This window comes from Canis lupus, chromosome 8 (genome assembly GCF_048164855.1).
Source record: "Canis lupus baileyi chromosome 8, mCanLup2.hap1, whole genome shotgun sequence".
NCBI classification, from domain to species: Eukaryota; Metazoa; Chordata; class Mammalia; order Carnivora; family Canidae; genus Canis; species Canis lupus.
Genome location: NC_132845.1, coordinates 14,275,048 through 14,295,932, shown reverse-complemented (window position 1 = coordinate 14,295,932; position 20,885 = coordinate 14,275,048). Strand labels below are relative to the sequence as shown.

The 20,885-nt window shown below is 37.7% G+C and overlaps 1 protein-coding gene across 1 annotated transcript in view; it reads left to right on the top strand.

Annotated features, from left to right (window-relative positions):
- Positions 1-20,885, top strand: part of CTBS (chitobiase) — a 36,123-nt gene that overhangs the window by 2,150 nt on the left and 13,088 nt on the right. The window contains exons 2-3 of the mRNA XM_072834279.1: positions 14,313-14,451; positions 14,932-15,140. Coding sequence (XP_072690380.1) covers positions 14,313-14,451; positions 14,932-15,140 — 348 coding nt within the window. The remainder of the gene's footprint in view (positions 1-14,312; positions 14,452-14,931; positions 15,141-20,885) is intronic.

The following is a 20,885-nucleotide window of genomic DNA, read 5'->3' as shown; positions in this document are numbered from 1 at the left end:
AGGATTCTTTGCTGAGGCAAACAATTGAAAGGAGTCAGAATGGCTTCTGAGGTCCCTTTTGCCTTCCTCATCTTCTTTGCAGACATGAATCTGTCCCCTCTTCCCTCTCCTGAGCCTATTAAAACCTTGTTCTTCTTTAAAAACTTTTTTTTTTTTTTTTTTTAGATTTTTATTTGAGAGAGAGAATGAACTGGAGGGGGAGAAGGAGAAACAATTCCCCACTGAGCAGAGAGCCAATATTGGGCTTGATCCCAGGACCCTGAGATCATGACCTGAGCTGAAGCCTAAGGCCACCCAGGCGCCCCAAAACTTCCTCTTTAAAGTGAAATCTTATGAGAACCTAAACAAAACCCAAGTTTCTTATGTTTCCCAGATTAAGGCTGAATTGTGAGCCATAAAGTTTCCAAAAGTGACTGAGGACCTCCATACATTTGCTGAAGAATTTGAATTTAGCATAGTTATTCACACTTACCAAGTTCATTTCTCAGATTTATATTAATTAGTCCAACTGCCTGGTGGTGAAGACCAGGCCAAATATTGGATGAAACTAGACCTAAAGTAACATCCTGAAGGTGATTTAGAGAAACCTCTGGCAAGATGCTAGAACATTCGCTGGAAATCTCTACTGAGCAATTAGAGTAGTTTTTGTTAAGCCTACTGATCGAAACAAGATTCATGCTTGCACACACAAAAGGTCATGAACACATGGCTATTACAATCAACTCCAGATTGTATTTTAAGAACATTCTGGTCTTCCTGTAAATGTTTAATCCACCTGGGTAGCATTTCATTCTGTTTATTAATGGGCTTAACTGGAATCTTTCTCTTTTAGTTAAAAGAATCAGGATGAATTAGGAAACTTACCACTCCAGATTTAGTTAATTTGGCAAATCTGCTCACTTACATCCTAGATGAACCTAAAAGACTGCTAAAATTCTCAATTTTCAACTCCTGCAAATGAAAGCCTGTAAACAAAACCAAAATCTCTGTAGTTTTTGTTGTTACTGCTCTAAAGAGCCAGGCATTGGAAAAAAGTTTTATGAATTTAAGTATTCCAGGTACCTTCAGCTTTCTAGTTGGCCTTCCCAATGTCCTCTTAATTCCCAGTAACAGAGCTCCAGGGAATTACAGGGGCTGTTCTCAATCCTCCTTCTTAACTGGCTGCAGAGAAACCAGACTGGAAATGAAAAATGTGTCTTTATTGATACCAGAGCTACTCTCTCAGTGCTTAACCCCACTGCTACAGAGCAGCCCCTGCCTTAGGAAACTAAAACAGTTCAAATAGTGGGGGGTCTCTAAGAAACCTCAACAAGATCCTGTTTCTGAATCTTTTCCCTTTTGTCTAGGCCCTTTGGGACATACCCTTTTTCTCCTTAGTTATTGGGCTGAGATTTCTTAGAAAAGTACCATGCCAAGATTTTTCTCAAAAGGGAGAAATAATTTTACAGTTTGACAACAGTAATAAAAATACCCAACCAGGGAAGTTAAATGACCCTTCAACATCTTTTATTTATTTCTATTGGCTGAGCTACCGTCCTTTTTATGGGCAAAAGCTTTAACCGATATTGGCAAAATCCACAGTGCACCTCCCATCAAGATTCAAATAGATCCATTAAAACCTCTCCCATAATTAATACCTAATACGTAAGCCTCTCAAGGAGACCTCAAGTCCATAATAGAATATTACAGTACTTGGGGCTTCATTATCCCCTGAACTAGTGCCTGCAATACCCCTATTTTACCTATGAGAACACCCAATAACTAAGGATGAAGGTTTGTCCAGGATCTATGAGCAATAAATAACATTGTTGTTTCTTGGCATTCTGCTATTCTAACTCCCATAGCCACTAACATCCATTCTCACTGAAAGCAAAATTTTCACTGTAATTGATTTATACAATATGTTTTTAGCATTCCAGTTAATGAGGATAGCCCATGTTTTGCTTTCATTGGAGAAGAATGGAAATATACCTGAACAGTAAAGTCCCAGGGTTTCACAAAGAGTCCTTTTTACTTTTCATGAATCTTAAAAGCTGATTTGGATGATATAAAGTTTTTTGCAGGCTCTACCTTGTTATAATACATAGATGATTTGCTTCTCTACTCCCCTTCTCAAACCTCTTCATAGGAAAAAAGCATCCACCTATTGAAACTTTTGGCCTGAAAGGGACATAAAGTGTCCAAAGAAAAACAGTTTGCTCAAACTCAGGTTTGACACTCTAAGCACCTGATCTCAGAATAAGGACTACATTTGAATCCAGATGAAACCCCTCATGACTGCTTAGTGTTGACAGATTACCTTTGAATCCTTGTTACAATTTACAGGAAACTCCTCTAATCTGTGCAGGTGTTTCATAGTTTACTGATGTTTCTTATCTAAAGGATGAAAATGGTAAATATCATACTGAGGATCCTATTGCAACTCCTTTTGAATTCACTGAAACAGCAACCTTACATTTTGGATACTTCAGCCCAATAGGCTGAGCCATATATCCTTACCTGAGTTCATACCTTAGCCAAGGGTAAAATTGCAAACATTTATACTGTTCGTTGGTATGTTTTTAGGGTAGCTCATGACTTTGGAATATATATATATATTTTTTTAATTTTTATTTATTTATGATAGTCACAGAGAGAGAGAGAGAGGCAGAGACACAGGCAGAGGGAGAAGCAGGATCCATGCAGGGAGCCCAATATGGGACTCGATTCCAGGTCTCCATGATTACACCCTGGGCCGAAGGCGGTGCTAAACCGCTGAGCCACCCAGGCTGCCCATGACTTTGGAATATTATGGGGACAATGGGCTGTCTTTACCTCCAATGGAAATAAAATTTTAAATGGTTCCTGTGTCCAAACAGTGATTTTTTTTCGGTCTTTTTTTCTTTCTTAAATTCCACATATGAGTGAAATACTATGGTATTTGTCTTTCTATGACTTATTACACTTGGCATTATATCCTCTAGATCCATCCATATTATTGCAAATGGCAAGATATTCTTTTTGATGGCAGAGGGGGTGTGTGTGTGTATACACAAAGCATCTTTATCGATGGACACTTGGGCTTCTTCCATAATTTGGCTATTGCAGTAGATAAAACTGTAATAAACATGAGGGTGCATATATCTTTTTGAATTAAGTGTTTTCAGTGGAATTGCTGGGTCATAGGGAAGTTCTATTTTTAATTTTTTGAAGGAGCTCCATACTGTTTTCCACAGTGGCTGCACCAGTTTGCATGCCCACCAAGAGGGCATGAGGGTTCCTTTTCTTCCACAACCTCACCAACACTTGTTTCTTGTGTGTGTGTGTGTGTGTGTGTGTGTGTGTGTGTTTTATGTCAGCCATTCTGCCAAGTGTGAGGTGACACTGTGATTTGGCTTTGAATTTCCCTGATGCTTAGTGATGTTGAGCAACTTTTCATCTGAAAGTCTTCTTTGGACAAATGTCTGTTTATGTTGTCTGTCCATTTTTATTTTTTTTTATTTTTATTTATTTTTATTTATTTTATTTTATTATTTTTTTTTGTCTGTCCATTTTTAAATTGGATAACTTGGGGTTTTGGTGTTGAGTTGTATAAGTTCTTTATGTATTTTGGATACTGACCTTTACTGAATATATGATCTGCAAATATCTTTTCCCATTCAGTAGGTTGGGAAAACATTTTAGTGCTTGTTGATTGTTTCCTTCACTGTGCAGAAGCTTTTTATTTTGATGTAGTCCCAGTAGTATATTTTTGCTTTTTTCCCTCTTGCTTCAGATCTATCTAGAAAAATATTACTATGGCCAACGTCAGAGAAATTACTGCCTATATTCTCCTCTAGGATTTTTATGGTTTCAGGTCTCACATTTAGGTCTTTTATCCATTTTGAGGCTTTTTTCTTTTTTTCTGTATGTTATAAGAAAGTGGTCTAGTTTCATTCTTTTGCATGTAGCTGTCCAATTTTCCCAACATCATTTGTTGAAGAGACTGTCTTCCCATTGCATATTCTTGCCTCCTTTGTCAAAGATTAATGTCTATATAATTGTGGCTTTATTTCTGGGCTCTATATTCTGTTCCATTGATCTATGTGTCTGTTTTTGTGCCAGTATCATACTGTTTTGATTACTACAGTTTTACAGTATATCATGAAATATGGGATTGTAATACCCCCAGTTTTTTTTTTAATTTATTTATGATAGTCACACAGAGAGAGAGAGAGAGAGAGAGAGAGAGAGAGAGAGATACAGAGACATAGGCAGAGGGAGAAGCAGGCTCCATGCACCGGAAGCTCGACGTGGGATTCGATCCCAGGTCTCCAGGATCGCGCCCTGGGCCAAAGGCACGCGCTAAACCGCTGTGCCACCCAGGGATTCCCCAGTTTTTTTTTAATTTTAAGATTATGTTGGCTATTTGAGGTCTTTTATGTTCCATAGAAATATTATTAGTATTCAAGTTCAGTGAAAAATGGTGTTGGTATTTTGGTGGGGATTGCATTAAATCTGTAGTTTGCTTTGGGCAGTATGGATTTTAACAATATTGGTTCTTTCAATCCCCGAGCATGGAATAGCTTTCAATTTTTGTTGCCTTCTATTTCTTTCATCAGTGTTTTATAATTTTCAGAGTACAAGACTTTCACCTCCTTGGAATAGTTTATTCCTAGGTATTATTTTTGGTGTGATTGTAAATGGGATTGTTTTAATTTCTCTTTCTGCTACTTCATTATTAGTGTATAGAAATGTAATGGATTTCTCTATGTTGATTTTATATCCTGAAATCTTACGGAATTAATTTATCAGTTGAATTAGGTTTTTATGGTGAAGTTTTTTTTTTTTTTATTTATGATAGTCACAGAGAGAGAGAGAGAGAGAGAGAGGCAGAGACACAGGCAGAGGGAGAAGCAGGCTCCATGCACCGGGAGCCCGATATGGGAGTCGATCCCGGGTCTCCAGGATCGCGCCCTGGGCCAAAGGCAGGCGCCAAACCGCTGCGCCACCCAGGGATCCCCTATGGTGAAGTTTTTAAGAGTTTTTTATATGTAGTATGTCATCTGCAACTAGTGACAATTTTAGGTCTTCCTTACCAACTTGGATGCTTTCATTTCTTTTTCTTGCTTGATTGCTATGACTAGGACTTCCAGTACTATGTTGACTAAAAGTGGTGTGAACATCCTTGTCTTGTTCCTGATCTTAGGAGAAAAGGTCTCAATTTTTCACCATTGAATATGATGTTTGCTGTGGGTTTTTCTTACTTGGCCTTTATTACGTTGAGGTATTTTCCCTCTAAATTTATTTTGTTTATGGTTGAATGGATGTTTTACTTTGCTGAATGCATTTTATGAACTATTGAAATGATCATATAGTTCTTATCCCTTCTCTTGTTGATGTCATATATCATATTGATTGTGGCTATTGAACCACTCTTCTAGCCCAGGAATAAATCCCACTTAATCATGGGAAATTAATTTTTAATGTATTGCTGGATTTGGTTGATAATAGTTTGTTGAGGAATGTTTTGCATCTATGTTCACCAGACATATTGGCTTGTAGTTTAGTTTTCCTTTTCTCTTTTCTTTCTTTTTGTTCTGTATTTGTCTGGTGTGGGTATCTGGGTAATGCTGGCCTCACTGAATGAATTTGGAAGCTTTCCTTCCTCTTCTTTTTTTTTTTTAGAATAGTTTGAGACTAGATATTAACTCTTCTTTAATTGGTGGAATTCACTTGTGAAGTCATCTGGTCCTGAATTTTTATTTGTTGGGCATTTTTTGATTACTAACTCAATTTCATTGCTAGTAATCAGTTTGTTCAAATTCTCTATTTCTTCATGATTCAGTCTTAGGAGATTATGTGTTTCTAGGAATTTATCCATTTCTTCTAGGTTGTCCAATTGTTGGCAAATTGTATTTCTGTGGTGCCAGCTGTTACTTTTCCTCTTTCATTTCAGATTGACTCTTCTCTTTCCTTCCTTTCCCTTTCTTCCTTTCTTTCACTTTCTTCTTTCCTTTGATGGTTTTAGTAGAATTGATTTTGCTGATCTTTTCAAAGTAATGCTGATTTCATTGATCTGTTTTTAAAGTCTCCATTTCACTTATTTCTGTTCTAATTTTTATTGTTTTCTTCCTTCTATCAGTTCTGGGCTTTGTTCTTTTTTCTAATTCCTTTAGGTGTAAAGTTGGGTTGTATTTGAGATTTTTCTCAATAGACAAGCCTCTATGGCTCTAAACTTTCTTCTGAGAACAGCTTTTGCTGCATCCCAAACATTTTGGATGGTTGTGTTTTCATTTTCATTTGTCTCCAGTTTTTTTTTTCTTCTTTGATTTCTTGGTTGGCCCCTTCATTATTTTAAGTAGCATATTATAACCTCCATGTATTTGTGGTCTTTCCAGATTTTTTTCTTGTGGTTGATTATAGTTTCATAGCATTGTGATAAAAAAAGATGCGTGGTATGACTTCTATCTTTTTGAATTCATTGACTTATTTTGCAACCTCATATGTGTCTATCCTGAAGGATGTTCCACGTGCCCTTGAAAGGAATGTGTATTCTGCTGTTTTAGGATGGAATGTTCTGAATATATTTATTAGAACTCTCTGATACAATGTGTCATTCAAAGCCACTTATTAATTCTATTTAGATAATCTATCCATTGATGTAAGTAGGGTTAAAATCCCTTCCTATTATTGTATTGCTATTGATTACTTCCTGTATGTTGTTAGCTGCTTTATGTATTTGTGTCCTCTCTTGTGTGCATAAATGTTTACATTTGTTATATCTTCTCTTTGGGTTGTCCCTTTTATTATATAGTGTCTTTGTATCTTGTTATATTCTTTGTTTTAAGTCTTTTCTCTGATACAAAGTGTTGCTACCTCGATTTTCTTTACACTTCTATTTGAATGGGAAATGCTTTTCAATCCCTTCACTTTTAATCTACATGTGTCTTTAGGTCTAAAATGAGTTTTTTATAGGAAGCATATAGATGGGTCTTGCTTTTTTTTTTTTTTTTTTTTTGAGTAGGCTCCACGCCCAGTGTGGGGCTTGAATTCATGACCCTGAGATCAATGCATAAGCTGAGATCAAGAGTCAGATGCTCAACCAACTGAGCCACCCAGGTGCCCTGGGTCTTGCTTTATCCATTCTGTCGCCTTTTATCTTTTGATTGGAGCCTTTAGTCCATTTACATTCAAACTAATTATTGATAGTTATATACTTATTGCCATTTTGTCACTTTTCAGTTGTTTTTCTGTTCCTCTCTTCACTTGCTTTCTTCCCCCATGATTTGCTGGCTTTAATGATATACTTGGATTCCTTTATTTTTTGTATATCTATTTCTGATTTTTGATTTGGATACCATTAGGTTTATATATAACATCTTAGGCATATAGCAGTCTATATTAAGTGTATTGTCACTTAAGTTTGAATCCATTCTGAAAGCACTAAGTTTTTAAAACTCTTCTATTCTTCAGGATATGGTATCCTATTTTACATCCTTTTATTTTGTGAATCCTTCGGTTGTTTTTTTTTTTTTTATAGATAATTTTATTGATCTCATGTTTCCTACTTTTCTCTTTCCTTTCCACTCAGAGTACCCTTTAACATTTCCTATACCAGTGGATTAGTGGTAATGAATTCCATTAACTTTTATTTGTCTGGGAAACTCTCTCTCTTTCAATTTTGAATGACAGCCCTTTTGGATAGAGTATTCTTGGTTGCAAGGTGTTTTGTTTTGTTTGCACTTTGAATATATCATGCCACTGTATTCTGGCCTGCAAAGTTTCTGCTGAAAAATCAGTTGATAACTTTATGCGATTTTATGGGATTTCCCTTGTATGTAAACTGTTTTCTCTTGCTGCTTTTAAAATTCTGTTGACCATGACTTTTTGCCATTTTTAAAAAGATCTTATTTGAGAGAGAGAGAGAGAGAGACAGAGGGACAGAGACAGAAGCAGAGTCCTAGTTGAGCAGGGAGCCCAACGTGGGGCTCAATCTTGGAACCCTGGGATCATGACCTAAGCTGAACACAGATGCTTAACCAACTAAGTCACCCAGACATCCCTACTTTTTGCCATTTTAATTACTATGTGTCTTGATGTGGACCTCCTTGGCTTGATTTTTGTTAAGGGCTCTTTGTGACTCCTGCATCTGGATATCTGTTTTCTTCCCCAGATTCAGGAAGTTTCCAGCTATTACGTCTTCAAATACATTTTCTGTCACTTTTTCTCTCTCTTCCGGGATCCCTATAATGCAGCTGTTATTATGCTTGATGGTGTTGTTGAGTCCTCTTCAATTTCTTTTGGTCTCTTGTTCACCTTGATTGCTTTCCATTACTCTGTGCTCCATGTCACTGATTATGTTTCTTCTAGTTTACTGTTTATTCCTTCTTGTGTTTTGTTATTGGGCTCTTATAAGAAGTAGGGGATCCCTGGGTGGCTCAGCGGTTCAGCACCTGCCTTCGGCCCAGGGTGTGGAGTCCCAGGATTGAGTCCCATGTCAGGCTCCCTGCATGGAGCCTGCTTCTGCCCCCCACCCCCGTGTGTTTATCATGAATAAATAAATAACATCTTTAAAAAAATAAAAGGTTATATAAAAGAACCTGATTGGTTCTTTATGTTTTCTCTTTGAGAGTCTCACAGAAGTCCTTCACTTCTTTTCTCAAGTCCAGTGAGTATCTTTACTACTGTCACTTTAAATTCTCTATTGGGCATCTATTTTATCTGTTTCATTAGATCTCTTTCTGTGTTTTTTTTTTTTTCTGTTCTTTCATTGGGACATATTCTTCTCTATCCTCATTTTGACTAACTCTGTCTGTTTCTGTGTTACGAAAGTCAGCTACATCACCTGCTCTTAAAAGTAGTGGCCTTATGAATAAGTAGTTCTGTAGTGCTCTGCGGTCCCCTATTCATCAGAACCTGGTGGCTTCAGAGGTGTCTCTTGTATGTGTTGCATGCACCCTGCTATTATGGCTGAGCTATGTTTGCCTTCAGTCCAGTCATTTGCAATGGCTCTTTTTGCCTGTTGTGGGCAGGGCTTAGTCCCTGTGTTGTTAGAGGGCCAATCTGGGACTACCTTTGGCTTGTTTGACTGGGTGTTTGCTAGGGATGCAGTAGCATGGAATTATAGGACCCTGAGAAGCTTTGTTTAGTGGGCAGGACCACCAGATGTCTGCCCCTAGCCCACTGCTAGGGCCACAGTTGTGGGTCTGTGTGGTTCTTTTCCTCTTTCCCACAGGCAGGAGTCATTTTGGAGTGGTACTAGCCTCTCTTGGGGCTGCTTGTAGACTGCCAGGTTTGTGCAACCACTTTGGATGGGCTCAGGTTTAAGCTGGAGGGGGTGGGTCTGCAGGAGAATGTGGGAGCAGGATGTGTGGTACCAGCAGGTCTGTGTTGGAGGAGTGGGAAAGGAGCTGCAGCCATCCAGGAAAATTCCTGCTAAGGCCAGCCAGTTTGAAGGGACAGATCTACAGAAGAATGTAGGGGGTGAGGCATGCTGTTAGCAAGCCAGGTAGAGAATGTTCTTTGGCATTGTTTTCTGCAGCTGTGTATCTAGGCTAGGGGAAGGAAATAAGTGTCTACCAACTCTTTTGTGATTGAAGTCTCCCAAAGATCCTGGTCCCTCCAACATACCCTCTGAGATTAAGTAAATCTTCTTGTATACCCCTCATGTTTTTCAAACTGCTGTTCTGTGCTGTATCTTATAGGGGCTGTTTGGTGGGCTTTCTTTAAGGGTGAGAACTGTTTCCTGTTGCCCTCTGGTTCTCTTGGAGCCAAACCAGTTGTTTTTAAGTTCCAGGTGTTAAGACCCTTTGATTATAAGAACTCATGAAACTTGGCCCCTCCCATTTTCAAAGTCAAATGTTACGGGGATTTGTCTTCCCAGTGTGGGTTCCCTGTGCCTGGGGTACTGATGTGGGGTCTCTTCCCTACTGCAACCTCTACCTATTGCATCCCTCCCTCCCACAGTCACCCCTGTGGGTCAGTTTGGATCCTGATCACCTCTCTATCCTTCTTACCCTCTTTGATGTACCCTCTTTTTTTTATATTTAGCTGTGAAGAGTATGTTCTTTCAGTCTTTGGGTCATCTACTGGGTTCAAAAATAAACATACTTAAGTAGAGCAATCTTTTCACTATGCACTCTTAGGAGGTTTTGTTGGAAAAAACCACCTCCATAAAAAGTCTTCTACCTCACTGGAAAGGCCCTTATCAGGAATTGCAAACCAACCCTTGTGCCACAAAACTTCACGGAATGGACTCTTGGATTCATGTGATACATCTAAAGAAAGCACCAAACCATGACTTGTTCTGCACACCATATGATGACATGAAAATAAAGATTTCCTGGAATTGAAGAAGAAAATGATGAGACAGTTTCCCCAAGATGTCTAGACCAGGCCTGTATATCTTTTACTCACCATTGGTGCTTTTTTTTTTTTTTTAAGATTTTATTTATTCATGAGACATACAGACAGAGGCAAAGACATAGGCAGAGGGAGAAGCAGGTTCCCTGCAAGGGAGCCTGATGCAGAACTCAAGCTCTGTACCCTGGGATCACAACCTGAGCTAAAGGCAAATGCTCAACCATTGAGTTACCCAGGTGCCCCTATTTTTTTTTTTTTTTTTTTTTTGTGGGAGGACACTGCTGCCTCTGTATTCCCCAAGCCCTTATGGAAAGGGGAACCTCTTTTTTTTTTTTTTAATTTTTTAATTATAGCTTTTTGGAAACAGCCTCATCATGATTCTGGGACAAATTAGCTTTTCACTTTATCTTTGAAGGGTTAGAAAGTTCAGAATTCACAAAAGTCTTTCCACTGAACTATTAACTAACTGGATTCTTCTTCAGATTCATGGTTCCTGAGTTTGCAACCACAGACTATATTTTCAATAACACATTTAATTCCAGTCTTTTGAGATAGCAATACTGTTTTAAAACATCTTTGAAGTTGTGCTGTTTTGCAAAAAGTTCATCAGCTATTACTTCATGTTTATAACTGCACTGTAACTTCTCAAGATGCCTTAGTTAATTCTTTTGGTGCGGTCTCGTAGTATTTATGATTCAGTTGTCATGGTCTCTTTAAGTGGGGTCTTCCAGGAGGCATACTTGGCTCCAGGTTTGCGTTCATACAGAGAGTGTCAATGCAGTGCAAGTTGGGAGTGTCAATAAATATTTCAGTGGCTACTTCCAGAACTAGATTCTTGGTTTAGAACCATTAAACAATTTGGAATTGGTATGTTACTTCTGTTTTGTCTGTTGGACTTGAAAAAAAGTTGTATTCACTAACGTGATGCAGCTCAACCCTTCAAGATGATGTCTAACACTTAGGACCTTGAGTAGATATTAACTTTAAATGGGAGTACCTGAGAGTTTCTCCTGCCTAATCTTCCTTGTTATTTAAATATGACTTCAAATACTTTCCAACTATATAAGTACTTTCCCTCCAATATAGATGTAACAACCAGGGAAGGTCCTACCTGGTACTGAGGAATGTAGAAAACTTCCTCTTGATCAGTGATGCTTTCAAAAAAAGATCTTGATCAAAAGTGGGAAATGTGAAAATTAACAAAAGAATGGAGTTGGGAGGCCAGCAGGGGGAGCTGTCATGTCCTACCACTCATCAATTGCAGACCCGACAGGAAAAGCAGGGGTATCTTGCAGGTGGATACTACTTTACTATCTCAGCAACTATTTCCTTTCCTCCAGGAAAGCCCACATAATTAGAGACTGTCACAACTCAGCCAATGAAAAGCTACTATATTTCAAGCTTCTAGTTTACTCCAGTTAACTTTTTGCTTACCTTCTCAGTTTCTCCCTTTCCTCTATAAAAGAGCATTCCTCTCCTTTGTTCTACAGATTTACCAATGCTGTTGCCATAACTTGCTTGTCCTGTAATTCTCTGCTATTCCCAAATAAACTCCATTTTCTGGCTGGTAAAATAATTGGCGGTTTTATTTTTAAGGCAAACAGTCCAGGGGGCAATTCTTTTGTAAACACAGGGACAATTTCCAGTTCTTAATCTAACACATTTTGAGGCAGAAGCACTTAAATGCCAGTAAAAAGTTATCTGTACATTGCTTAGAAGAAAAAAGGTGGTAAAGTGCTTATAATGAACCTATTTAGTGTGGAAACCTAATATCTGACTTATTGTAGCAACCAATGGATTGCTTCATGGATTCTGCAGTATCTGTGGGCATTTGGAAAATCAATTATTCAAAGCAGCAAAATTTTGTTCATTCATATGTTCATGGTAAATGATCTTTTTCTCTGCTGGCCTATATTCTTCAAATATAAATCTACAGATTAGACTACATTATTTTTTCCCCTTATATTTTCAGTTGATTCATCCAGTTATATGTTTAGAATTTTTATTATACTATAAGCTCTCAGTATTTTTTTTAAATAAATTCAATCTTAATTATCAGAATTAAAATAGGGGATAAGGTTTGTGATGGAAATGAGTCTAAAATCTCCAAAAACAATGGGCCATTCCAATTTCACATTTTGTAATTTTTATTTTAGTGGACAATTGCCTACGAGAAAAATGGGTTATATATAGTTAATTCTGAAAAGTAAAAAAATAAAAATTTAAAGAAATTGAGAAAATTAAGAAGTCTGGTTTAATTATTATACCTAGTTCTCCCTCACCCCTCACCCAACCATTCTCTTTATGGTGGCCCACTGATTATTAATCTCTCCCCCTCCTTCTCATTTGTTGATGCAAACCTTAAGTCCCTCCCTTGCTTAAAACACTCTAATGTTTTCCCATTCATCTTAGGATAAAATACAAAATCCTCAGTGATCTACAAAGCCCTACTTGATCTTGTCACTACCTACCTTACTAGTTTTATCTGATTTCAAGTACTCTCAGGATTTCTATGCTCCAGCCACATTAATACTTTTAGTTCCAGCAATTCAGAATTCTTCCGAGGTATTGAGACATTCACCCTTTTTTGTTTTCTCTGCTGAGAATGCTCTTTTTGTTCATAACCCTCCATCGTGTGTAGGTCATTACCTAGATTTGTTTTCCCCCAAAGTGTGGAATTCCCAGAAGTTTTCCTGCTCTACCAGGGTAGCAGGCCCTCTTTATTTACTGTCATGGCCATCTGCATTCCTGTGCAGCCCTTAACACTATTGTATTTCAAAAGCTAATGGACCTGGTCTCTTTAACTTCTGTCACTAATGTCTAGTAATATACCTTCCCTATACCTTATTGGAATTTCATAAATATTTGCTATATCAACAAATTAACACCTTATTTGGAATAAAATGATCAGTGAGACTTCTGGGCTTCTAGAATTATTTGAGGGGGGGGGGATAGTAGTAAAACATAACATCCACCACCTTAGAACTAGTCTAAGAAGTCTGTTTCACCAAAAAACATTCATAGTAAATACAGCATCTGGTACATTTGTATAGATGCAGTGGCTCCATCTGCAGCAGCCAGAAGCTTGAGTATTAATCAACCTCCCTTTCTCTTACTTTACTCATTTAATCAGTCACAAAGTCCTGTTAATTTTGCCCTTAGGATCTCCCAGATCTGTTCATTTATCTTATTTATCTCTGCTTTTCTACAAGGCTAATTTGAGGTTGTTGTCATCTTTTGCCTGGATTCTTCCAACACTTTCCTAGTTATTCTGCTCCCAGCTTTAGTCTCTCTTCCCACTTCAGCTGAAGGGATTTTTCTAAAATGCATATATAAATGCATACCTATAAAGTATACATTCTCCTTTTACATTCTCCATTTTACATTCTCCTTTTAAGACCCTTTCCCCCAGGATAATGTACTAATTTCTCAAGAACATTTACAAAGTCTTTTATGACATAATTCTGCCTACCACTCTTTGGTTCTTTTTTTTCTTTTTAAAGATTTATTTATTTATTCATGAAAGACAGAGAGAGAGAGAGAGAGAGAGAGAGAGAGAGGCACAGAGACATAGACAGAGGGAGAAGCAGGCTCCCAATAGGGAGCTCAATACGGGACTCATCCCGGATCCCAGGATCAAGCCCTGAGCCGAAGGCAGATGCTCAACCACTGAGCCACCCAAGCATCCCTCTTTGGTTCCTTATTGCTATCTCCTTCCAAATTCTAGGTGTCAGCTATATGCAATACTTAGTTGCAAAATCACCACTCTTTCTCTGTCTTTAGGCCTTAGCTCTTTCCACTATTTCTGCCTAGCCATACTTTCGAGGCCTGGCTAATTTCTCCTGCCACCAGTTATATTAGGGCAGCTATCTCTTGTTCACTGTTGTACTCTTAATGCCTGGTACACGATCAGTGTTTAATGTTATTTTGGGTGGTCAGCATTGTATTCTTGGTTTAAGTGATGATGCTTTTCTTTGTTGTTTTGGCAGGTATTTGTGTTTCATGTTGGAAATAAAACTTGGAAGTTCTATGATTGGTCACAGATTACAACTGTGGTAATTTTTGGGAAATATGACCCAGAACTTATGTGTTATGCTCATTCACATGGAGCCAGAGTAGTGCTTAAAGGTGAGTTACAGTTTTTACCAGATATGTCCAGCCAATTGGTAAATTTACTTTGCATCGTTTGCCATCCTGACTTTCCAAAAAATTCCCTTTTCACGTTCATCTGGTATAGTATTTTATCCTCCTAAAACTAATCTTAGATACTATTTAATTCACTTTACAGGGAAGTTATTTTTAAAGAATTAAATAAACCACTATGATTTGAGCAAAATGCGAATCCTAATTAGCATGATGACTTCTAGTTAGTCATAGTCTTCAATTTCTACTTCTAATTTGAGAATGACTTTACTAATTATTCATAATGGTTAGTTTGAAGATGAGTAATGACTTTCTATTATTTTGGTATATTGTTTCTGTATTTGGAAAATTTAAATTGGGGGCTTAATATTCCAAAATAATGAGAGGTTTTAAAGGTTTTGTAAAATAAATGTCATAAAACTGCAAAAAAGCATACATGCACAAAAATGTGTATTTCTTTCATAGGAGATGCACCTATAAAGGATATCACTGATCCTACTTTCAGAGCATCGTGGATAGCTCAGAAAGTTAAGTTGGCCAAAATACAATATATGGATGGAATTAATATAGACATAGAGCAAGACGTTAATTGTTTATCAACTGAATATTATGCATTAACCACTTTAGTTAAAGAAACCGCAGACTCTTTCCATCGTGAAATTGAGGGATCACAGGTAAAAGTCCATTTGTTATTTTTTTGAAACTCCTTATTTTCCCTATCAAAATGTATTCATGAAGGTGTGACTAACAGAATCTGTTTTATTTACTAGGAAAGAATTTCATCATATATATCCTAAGAATATTTTCCAGAACTTTTTCAAGTTCTCATTAGAAAAGTTTTACAGAATTTTAAGGTGTTAAGTCTATTTTCTGTTCATATGAAGATACAACATTGAGACTGCTTGGCCTACTTATCTTGCAGCAGGATTAGAGAAATTAAATAGGCAATTGGATCAGTAAGAATCAGCAAAGCATATCCAGGCCCTGCTTTTACCTGTTGCAGGACAGAAATAGCTCTTGTCTAAGAGTAGAGGTAGTTCTGGGGAAGCGTTTCACATGCTTCATAGGCTCTGAATCACTTGCAAAGCACCTTATGTCCAAGAAGTCTCAAAGGACTAAACTCCATACAATTTGACAATTATGGCAAAAGGCTTTCCCACTGCCATAGTGGGCATGATTACAGCAGATCACAACAAAAGGCACCCTGCTAAGCAATATACGGATAACAAAAGCTAATGTGGCCCTGGATCAGTGATCTCAAACCTTGCCACATATCAAGATAACCAAGAGCCTTGTTTTTTTTCTTTTGGGAGAGAGCGAGAGCACGCAGGTGCGAGCAGGCAGGGGAGGGGCAGAGGGAGAGGGAAAGAGAGAATCCTAAGTAGGCTCTGTGCTTTCAGCACAGAGCCTGGCACCAGGGCTCGATCTCACAACCCTGAGATCCTGACCTGATTAAGAGGTCATGATTAAGAGCCAGACATTTAACAGACTGAGTAACCCAGGCACCCCAAGGTAACCAAGTCTTTAAACACACATATACACTGCAATAAAGCAAGTCAAATGAATTTTTTTGGTTTTCCAGTGCATATAAAGTTATGTTTACACTGTACTATAGTCTGAGTGTGCATTTGGAAAATAACATAAATGCCTTAATTGAAAGTACTTTATTGCTAAAAATGCTAGCCATCATCTGAGCTTTTCAGCAAGTTGTAGTCTTTTTTCTGGGGAAGTGTCTTGCCCTGACCTTGATGGTATGACTGATCAGGATAGTGGCTGCTGAAGTTTGGGGAGGCTGTGGCAAGTTCTTAAAACAACAATGATGTTTGTTGCACTGATGGGCTCTTCATTTCACAAACAATTTATCTATAGCATTCAATTCTGTTTAATAGCATTTTACCCACAGTAGAACTTCTTCCAAAATTGGAGTCAATTCTCTCAAATCCTGTTGCTTTATTGACTAAATTTATAAACCTTGTGTTGTTTCACCAGTAGATTCATTTCAAGAAACCGATTTATTTGCTCATCCATAAGAAGCAATTCCTCAGGGTGCATGGGTGGCTCAGCTGGTTAAGCACCTGCCTTTGGCTCAGGTCATACTACCAGGGTCCTGGGATGGAGCCTGCTTCTCCCTATGCCACTCTCCATGCTTGTGTTCTCTCTCTCTCTTGCTCTCTCTCTCAAATAAAGAAATAAAATCTTAACATAAGGAATTTTTTTTTTAATCTGTGAAAATTTTACCATAAGGTTGCAGCCATTCAGTCACATCTTCAGGCTCCACTTCTAATTCTAGTTTTCTGGCTAGATCTACCATATCTAGTTACTTCATGAAAATCTTAAACCCCTCAATGTCCTCCATGAGGGTGGGTATCAACCCACCTGGTCCAAACCCTTCTTACATTAGAGACTTTGATTTTTCCCTTCCGTGAATCACAAATGTTCCTAATGGCATCTAGAATGGTGAATCCTTTCCAGGTTTTCAATGGACTTTGCCCAGATCCTTCAGCAGAGTCACTGTCTACGGTTACTATAGTCCTACTAAATATGTTTCTTAAATAATATTTGAAATTTGGAATGATTTTTTGATCCATGGGCTTCAGAGTGGATGTTGTGTTAGCCGACATGACAAAACAACATTCATCTCATTGTCCATCTGCATCAGAGCTTTTCCATGACCAAGTACATTGTCAATGAAGAGTCGAATTTTGAAAGGAAACTTTCTTCAGCAGTTCTCAAAAGTGGGCTTAAAACATTCAGTAACCATGTTCTGAAAACAGATATGCCCTCATCCAGATTTTGTTGTTCCATTTATAGAGCACAGGCAGAGTAGATTTAGCATAATCCTTAAGGGCCCTAGGATTTTCAGAATGGCCAATGAAAATTGGCTTCAACTTAAAGTCACCGGCTACTTTAACCCCTTGTAAGAGACTCAGCCTGTCCTATGAAGCCTTGAAATCAGGCATTGACTTCTTTCTAGCTAATGGAAGTCCTAGACGGCATCTTCTTCCAACAGAAGGCTGTTTTGCCAATCTTGAAAATCTGTGGTTTAGTATAGCCATCTTCATTAATTATCTTAGCTAGATCTTCTATCAGCACTTGCTGCTTCACCTTGCACTTTGCTGTTATGGAGAAAGCTTCTTCCCTTAAGCTTCATGAACCAACCTCTGCTCCTCCAAACTTTTGCAGCTTCCTCACCTTTCCCTGCCTTCACAGAATTGAAGAGAGTTAAGACCTTGCTCTCTGGATTAGGCTATGGCATAAGGGAATATTGTGGCTGGTTCGATCTTCCATCCAGACCAATACAACTTTTTCCACTATGGCTGTTTTGCTTCCTTATGATTGATATATTCACTAGAGTAGTGCTTTTAATTTCCTTCAAGAACTTTTTGTTTTCATAACTTGGCTAACTGTTTAGGACAAGAAGCCTAGCTTCTGGCCTATCTCAGCTTTTGACATGCCTTCCTCACTAAGCTTAATCATTTCTAGCTTTTGATTCAAAGTGTGAGAAGTGTGACTTTCCCTTTCACTTAAACACTTAAGGGCCATTGTAGTGTTATTAATTTGGCCTAATTTTAATGTTGTATGTCTCAGGGAGTAGGGAGGCACAAGAAGAGAGACAGGGAAACAACAGCCAGTGGATGGAGAGTCAGAACATACATTTATGGATGGCTTCCCATCTTACATGGGCATGGTTTGTGGCACCCTAAAACTATTACAATAACAACATTAAAAATCACTGATCACAAATCAGCAGAATAAATAAAAAGTTTGCTATATTGTGAGAATTACCAAAATGTGACAAAAAGACATGAAGTGAGCAAATGCTGTGGAAAAAATGGTGCTGACAGACTTTTTTGATTTAGGGTTGCCATAAACTTTAAATCTGTAAAAAAAAAAAAAAAAAAAAAAAGGCAGTATCTGTGAAGCACAATAAAATGACATATACCTACCATACAAGACTAAATAATGAGAGCTCCTTTCTAACTCAATGTTAAAAACTGTCTATTTAGTGAATAAATGATACCTGCCTTTCAAAAATTTAAAAATCTAAGTAGCAAATATATACATATAAAATATATATTCTATTTCATATAAATAGGTTTAGAGCCACTGGTTTATGCTGAGAATCACCTGTTAAAATATCTTGAGAGATTGATTCAGTAAGTCTGGGATAGAGCCTAGGAACTGTATTTTTACCAACTACAGTAGGTGATTTTGCTACAATTGGTCAATATGAATTTGAGATTCATTGGAAAAATTTATGATATAAGGATTGATAGCACTGTGGCTTTATGTAGGTAAGGGAATTTTGTCAGTGCAGAATTTGGCTTTTCATCTGAGTACAATTTATATTACCTATTTATTTATCCCATCCTCCCACCCACCTCCCCTTTGGCAACTACAAGTTTGTTCTCTGTGTTTAGAAGTCTGTTTTTTGTTTGTTCTTTTGTTCACCTGTTTTGTTTCTTAAACTCCACATATGGGGATCCCTGGGTGGCTCAGCAGTTTGGCGCCTGCCTTTGGCCTGGGGCGCGATCCTGGAGTCCCGGGATCGGGTCCCACGTCGGGCTCCTGGCATGAAGCCTGCTTCTCCCTCCTCCTGTGTCTCTGCCTCTCTCTCTATCACAAATAAATAAATCCTTAAAAAAAAAATAAATTCCACATATGACTGAATCACATGGTATTTGTCTTTGACTTATTTCACTTAGCATACCTTCTAGGCCTATCCATGATAAAGGGCAAGATTTCATTCCCCTTTATGGCTGAAAAATATTCCATCGCATATATCGTGTGTGTGTGTGTGTGTGTGTGTGTGTATATATATATATATATATATATATAGAGAGAGAGAGAGAGAGAGAGAGAGAAGGGGGGATGAGGAAAGAAGGGGGAGAAAATGGGAGACAGACACAAACTCACATCACCTTTATCCTTTCGTCTGGATACTTGGACGATGGATAGTATCGATGGATACTTGGATTGCCTACATATCTTGACTCTTGTAAATAATTCTGCAATAAACATAGGGATGTGTATCTTTTTGAATGAGTGTTTTCATTTTCTTTGGGTAAATACTGAGTAGTGAATTACTGGATCATATGGAATTTCTATTTTTAATTTTTTTTGAGTAAACTCCATACTGTTTTCCAGTGACTGCACCAATTGACATTCTCACCAACAATGCACAAACGTTCTCCACATCCTTGTCAATATTTATTCTTGTCTTTTTGACAGGGTCATTCTGATAGGTGATATGACTTTGTGGTTTTGATTTGCATTTCCCTGATGATTAGTAATGTTGAGCATCTTTTCATGTGTCTGTTAGCCATTTGTATGTCTTTGCAAAAATATCTATTCGGGTCCTCTGCCCATTTTCTTTTTTTTTTTTTCTTTTAATTTTTATTTATGATAGTCACAGAGAGAGAGAAAGAGAGGCAGAGACACAGGCTGAGGGAGAAGCAGGCTCCATGCACCGGGAGCCCGACATGGGATTTAATCCCGGGTCTCCAGGATCGCGCCCTGGGCCAAAGGCAGGCGCCAAACCGCTGCACCACCCAGGGACCCCTCTGCCCATTTGCAATTGGACTATTTGTGTTTTGAGTGTTGTGTACATTTTTTTATATATCTTGGATATTAACCCCTTATTGTATAAATCATTTGCAAAGATCTCCCATTCAGTAGGTTTTTCATTTAGTTAATGGCTTCCTTCACTATGCAAAGGCTTTTCATTTTGTTGTAGTCCCAACAGTTTATTTTGCTTTTGTTTCCCTTGCCTGTGGAAGTATATCTAGAACAATGTTGGATGCCTTTTATTTCTTGTTTGATTGCTACAGCTAGGACTTCTAATACTATATTGAATAAAAGTAATGTGGATGTCCTTGTTTCTGAACTTAGAGGAAAAGCTCTGTTTTTCACCATTGAGTATTATCTTACCTGTGGGTTTTATCACATATGGCCTTTATAGTGTTGAGGTATGTTACCTCTAAACCTACTTTGAGAGTTTTTGTCATGAGTGGATGTTGAATTTTATCAAATGCATTTTCTGCATCTATTATTATGATCATACGATTTTTATCTTTAATTTTGTTACTCTGGCATATGTTAATATGTGGATATTGAACCATCCTTGCATCCCTGGAATAAATCCCACTTGCTCTTGGTAGATGATTTTTTAAATATATTATTAAATTTGCAACAATATATTGACTATTTGTTTGCTAATATTTAGTTGGCCTATCGTTTCTCTTTTTTGTATTGTCTTTATCTTATTTTGGTGTCAGGATCTCATATAATGAACATGGAGTCTCCCTGTTCTTTTTTTGGAAGAGCTTGAGAAGAATTAGGTATTGATTCTTTTTTCAGTGTTTGGTAGAATTCACCTGTGAATACATCTGGTTCTGGATTTTTATTTTTTGGGCAAT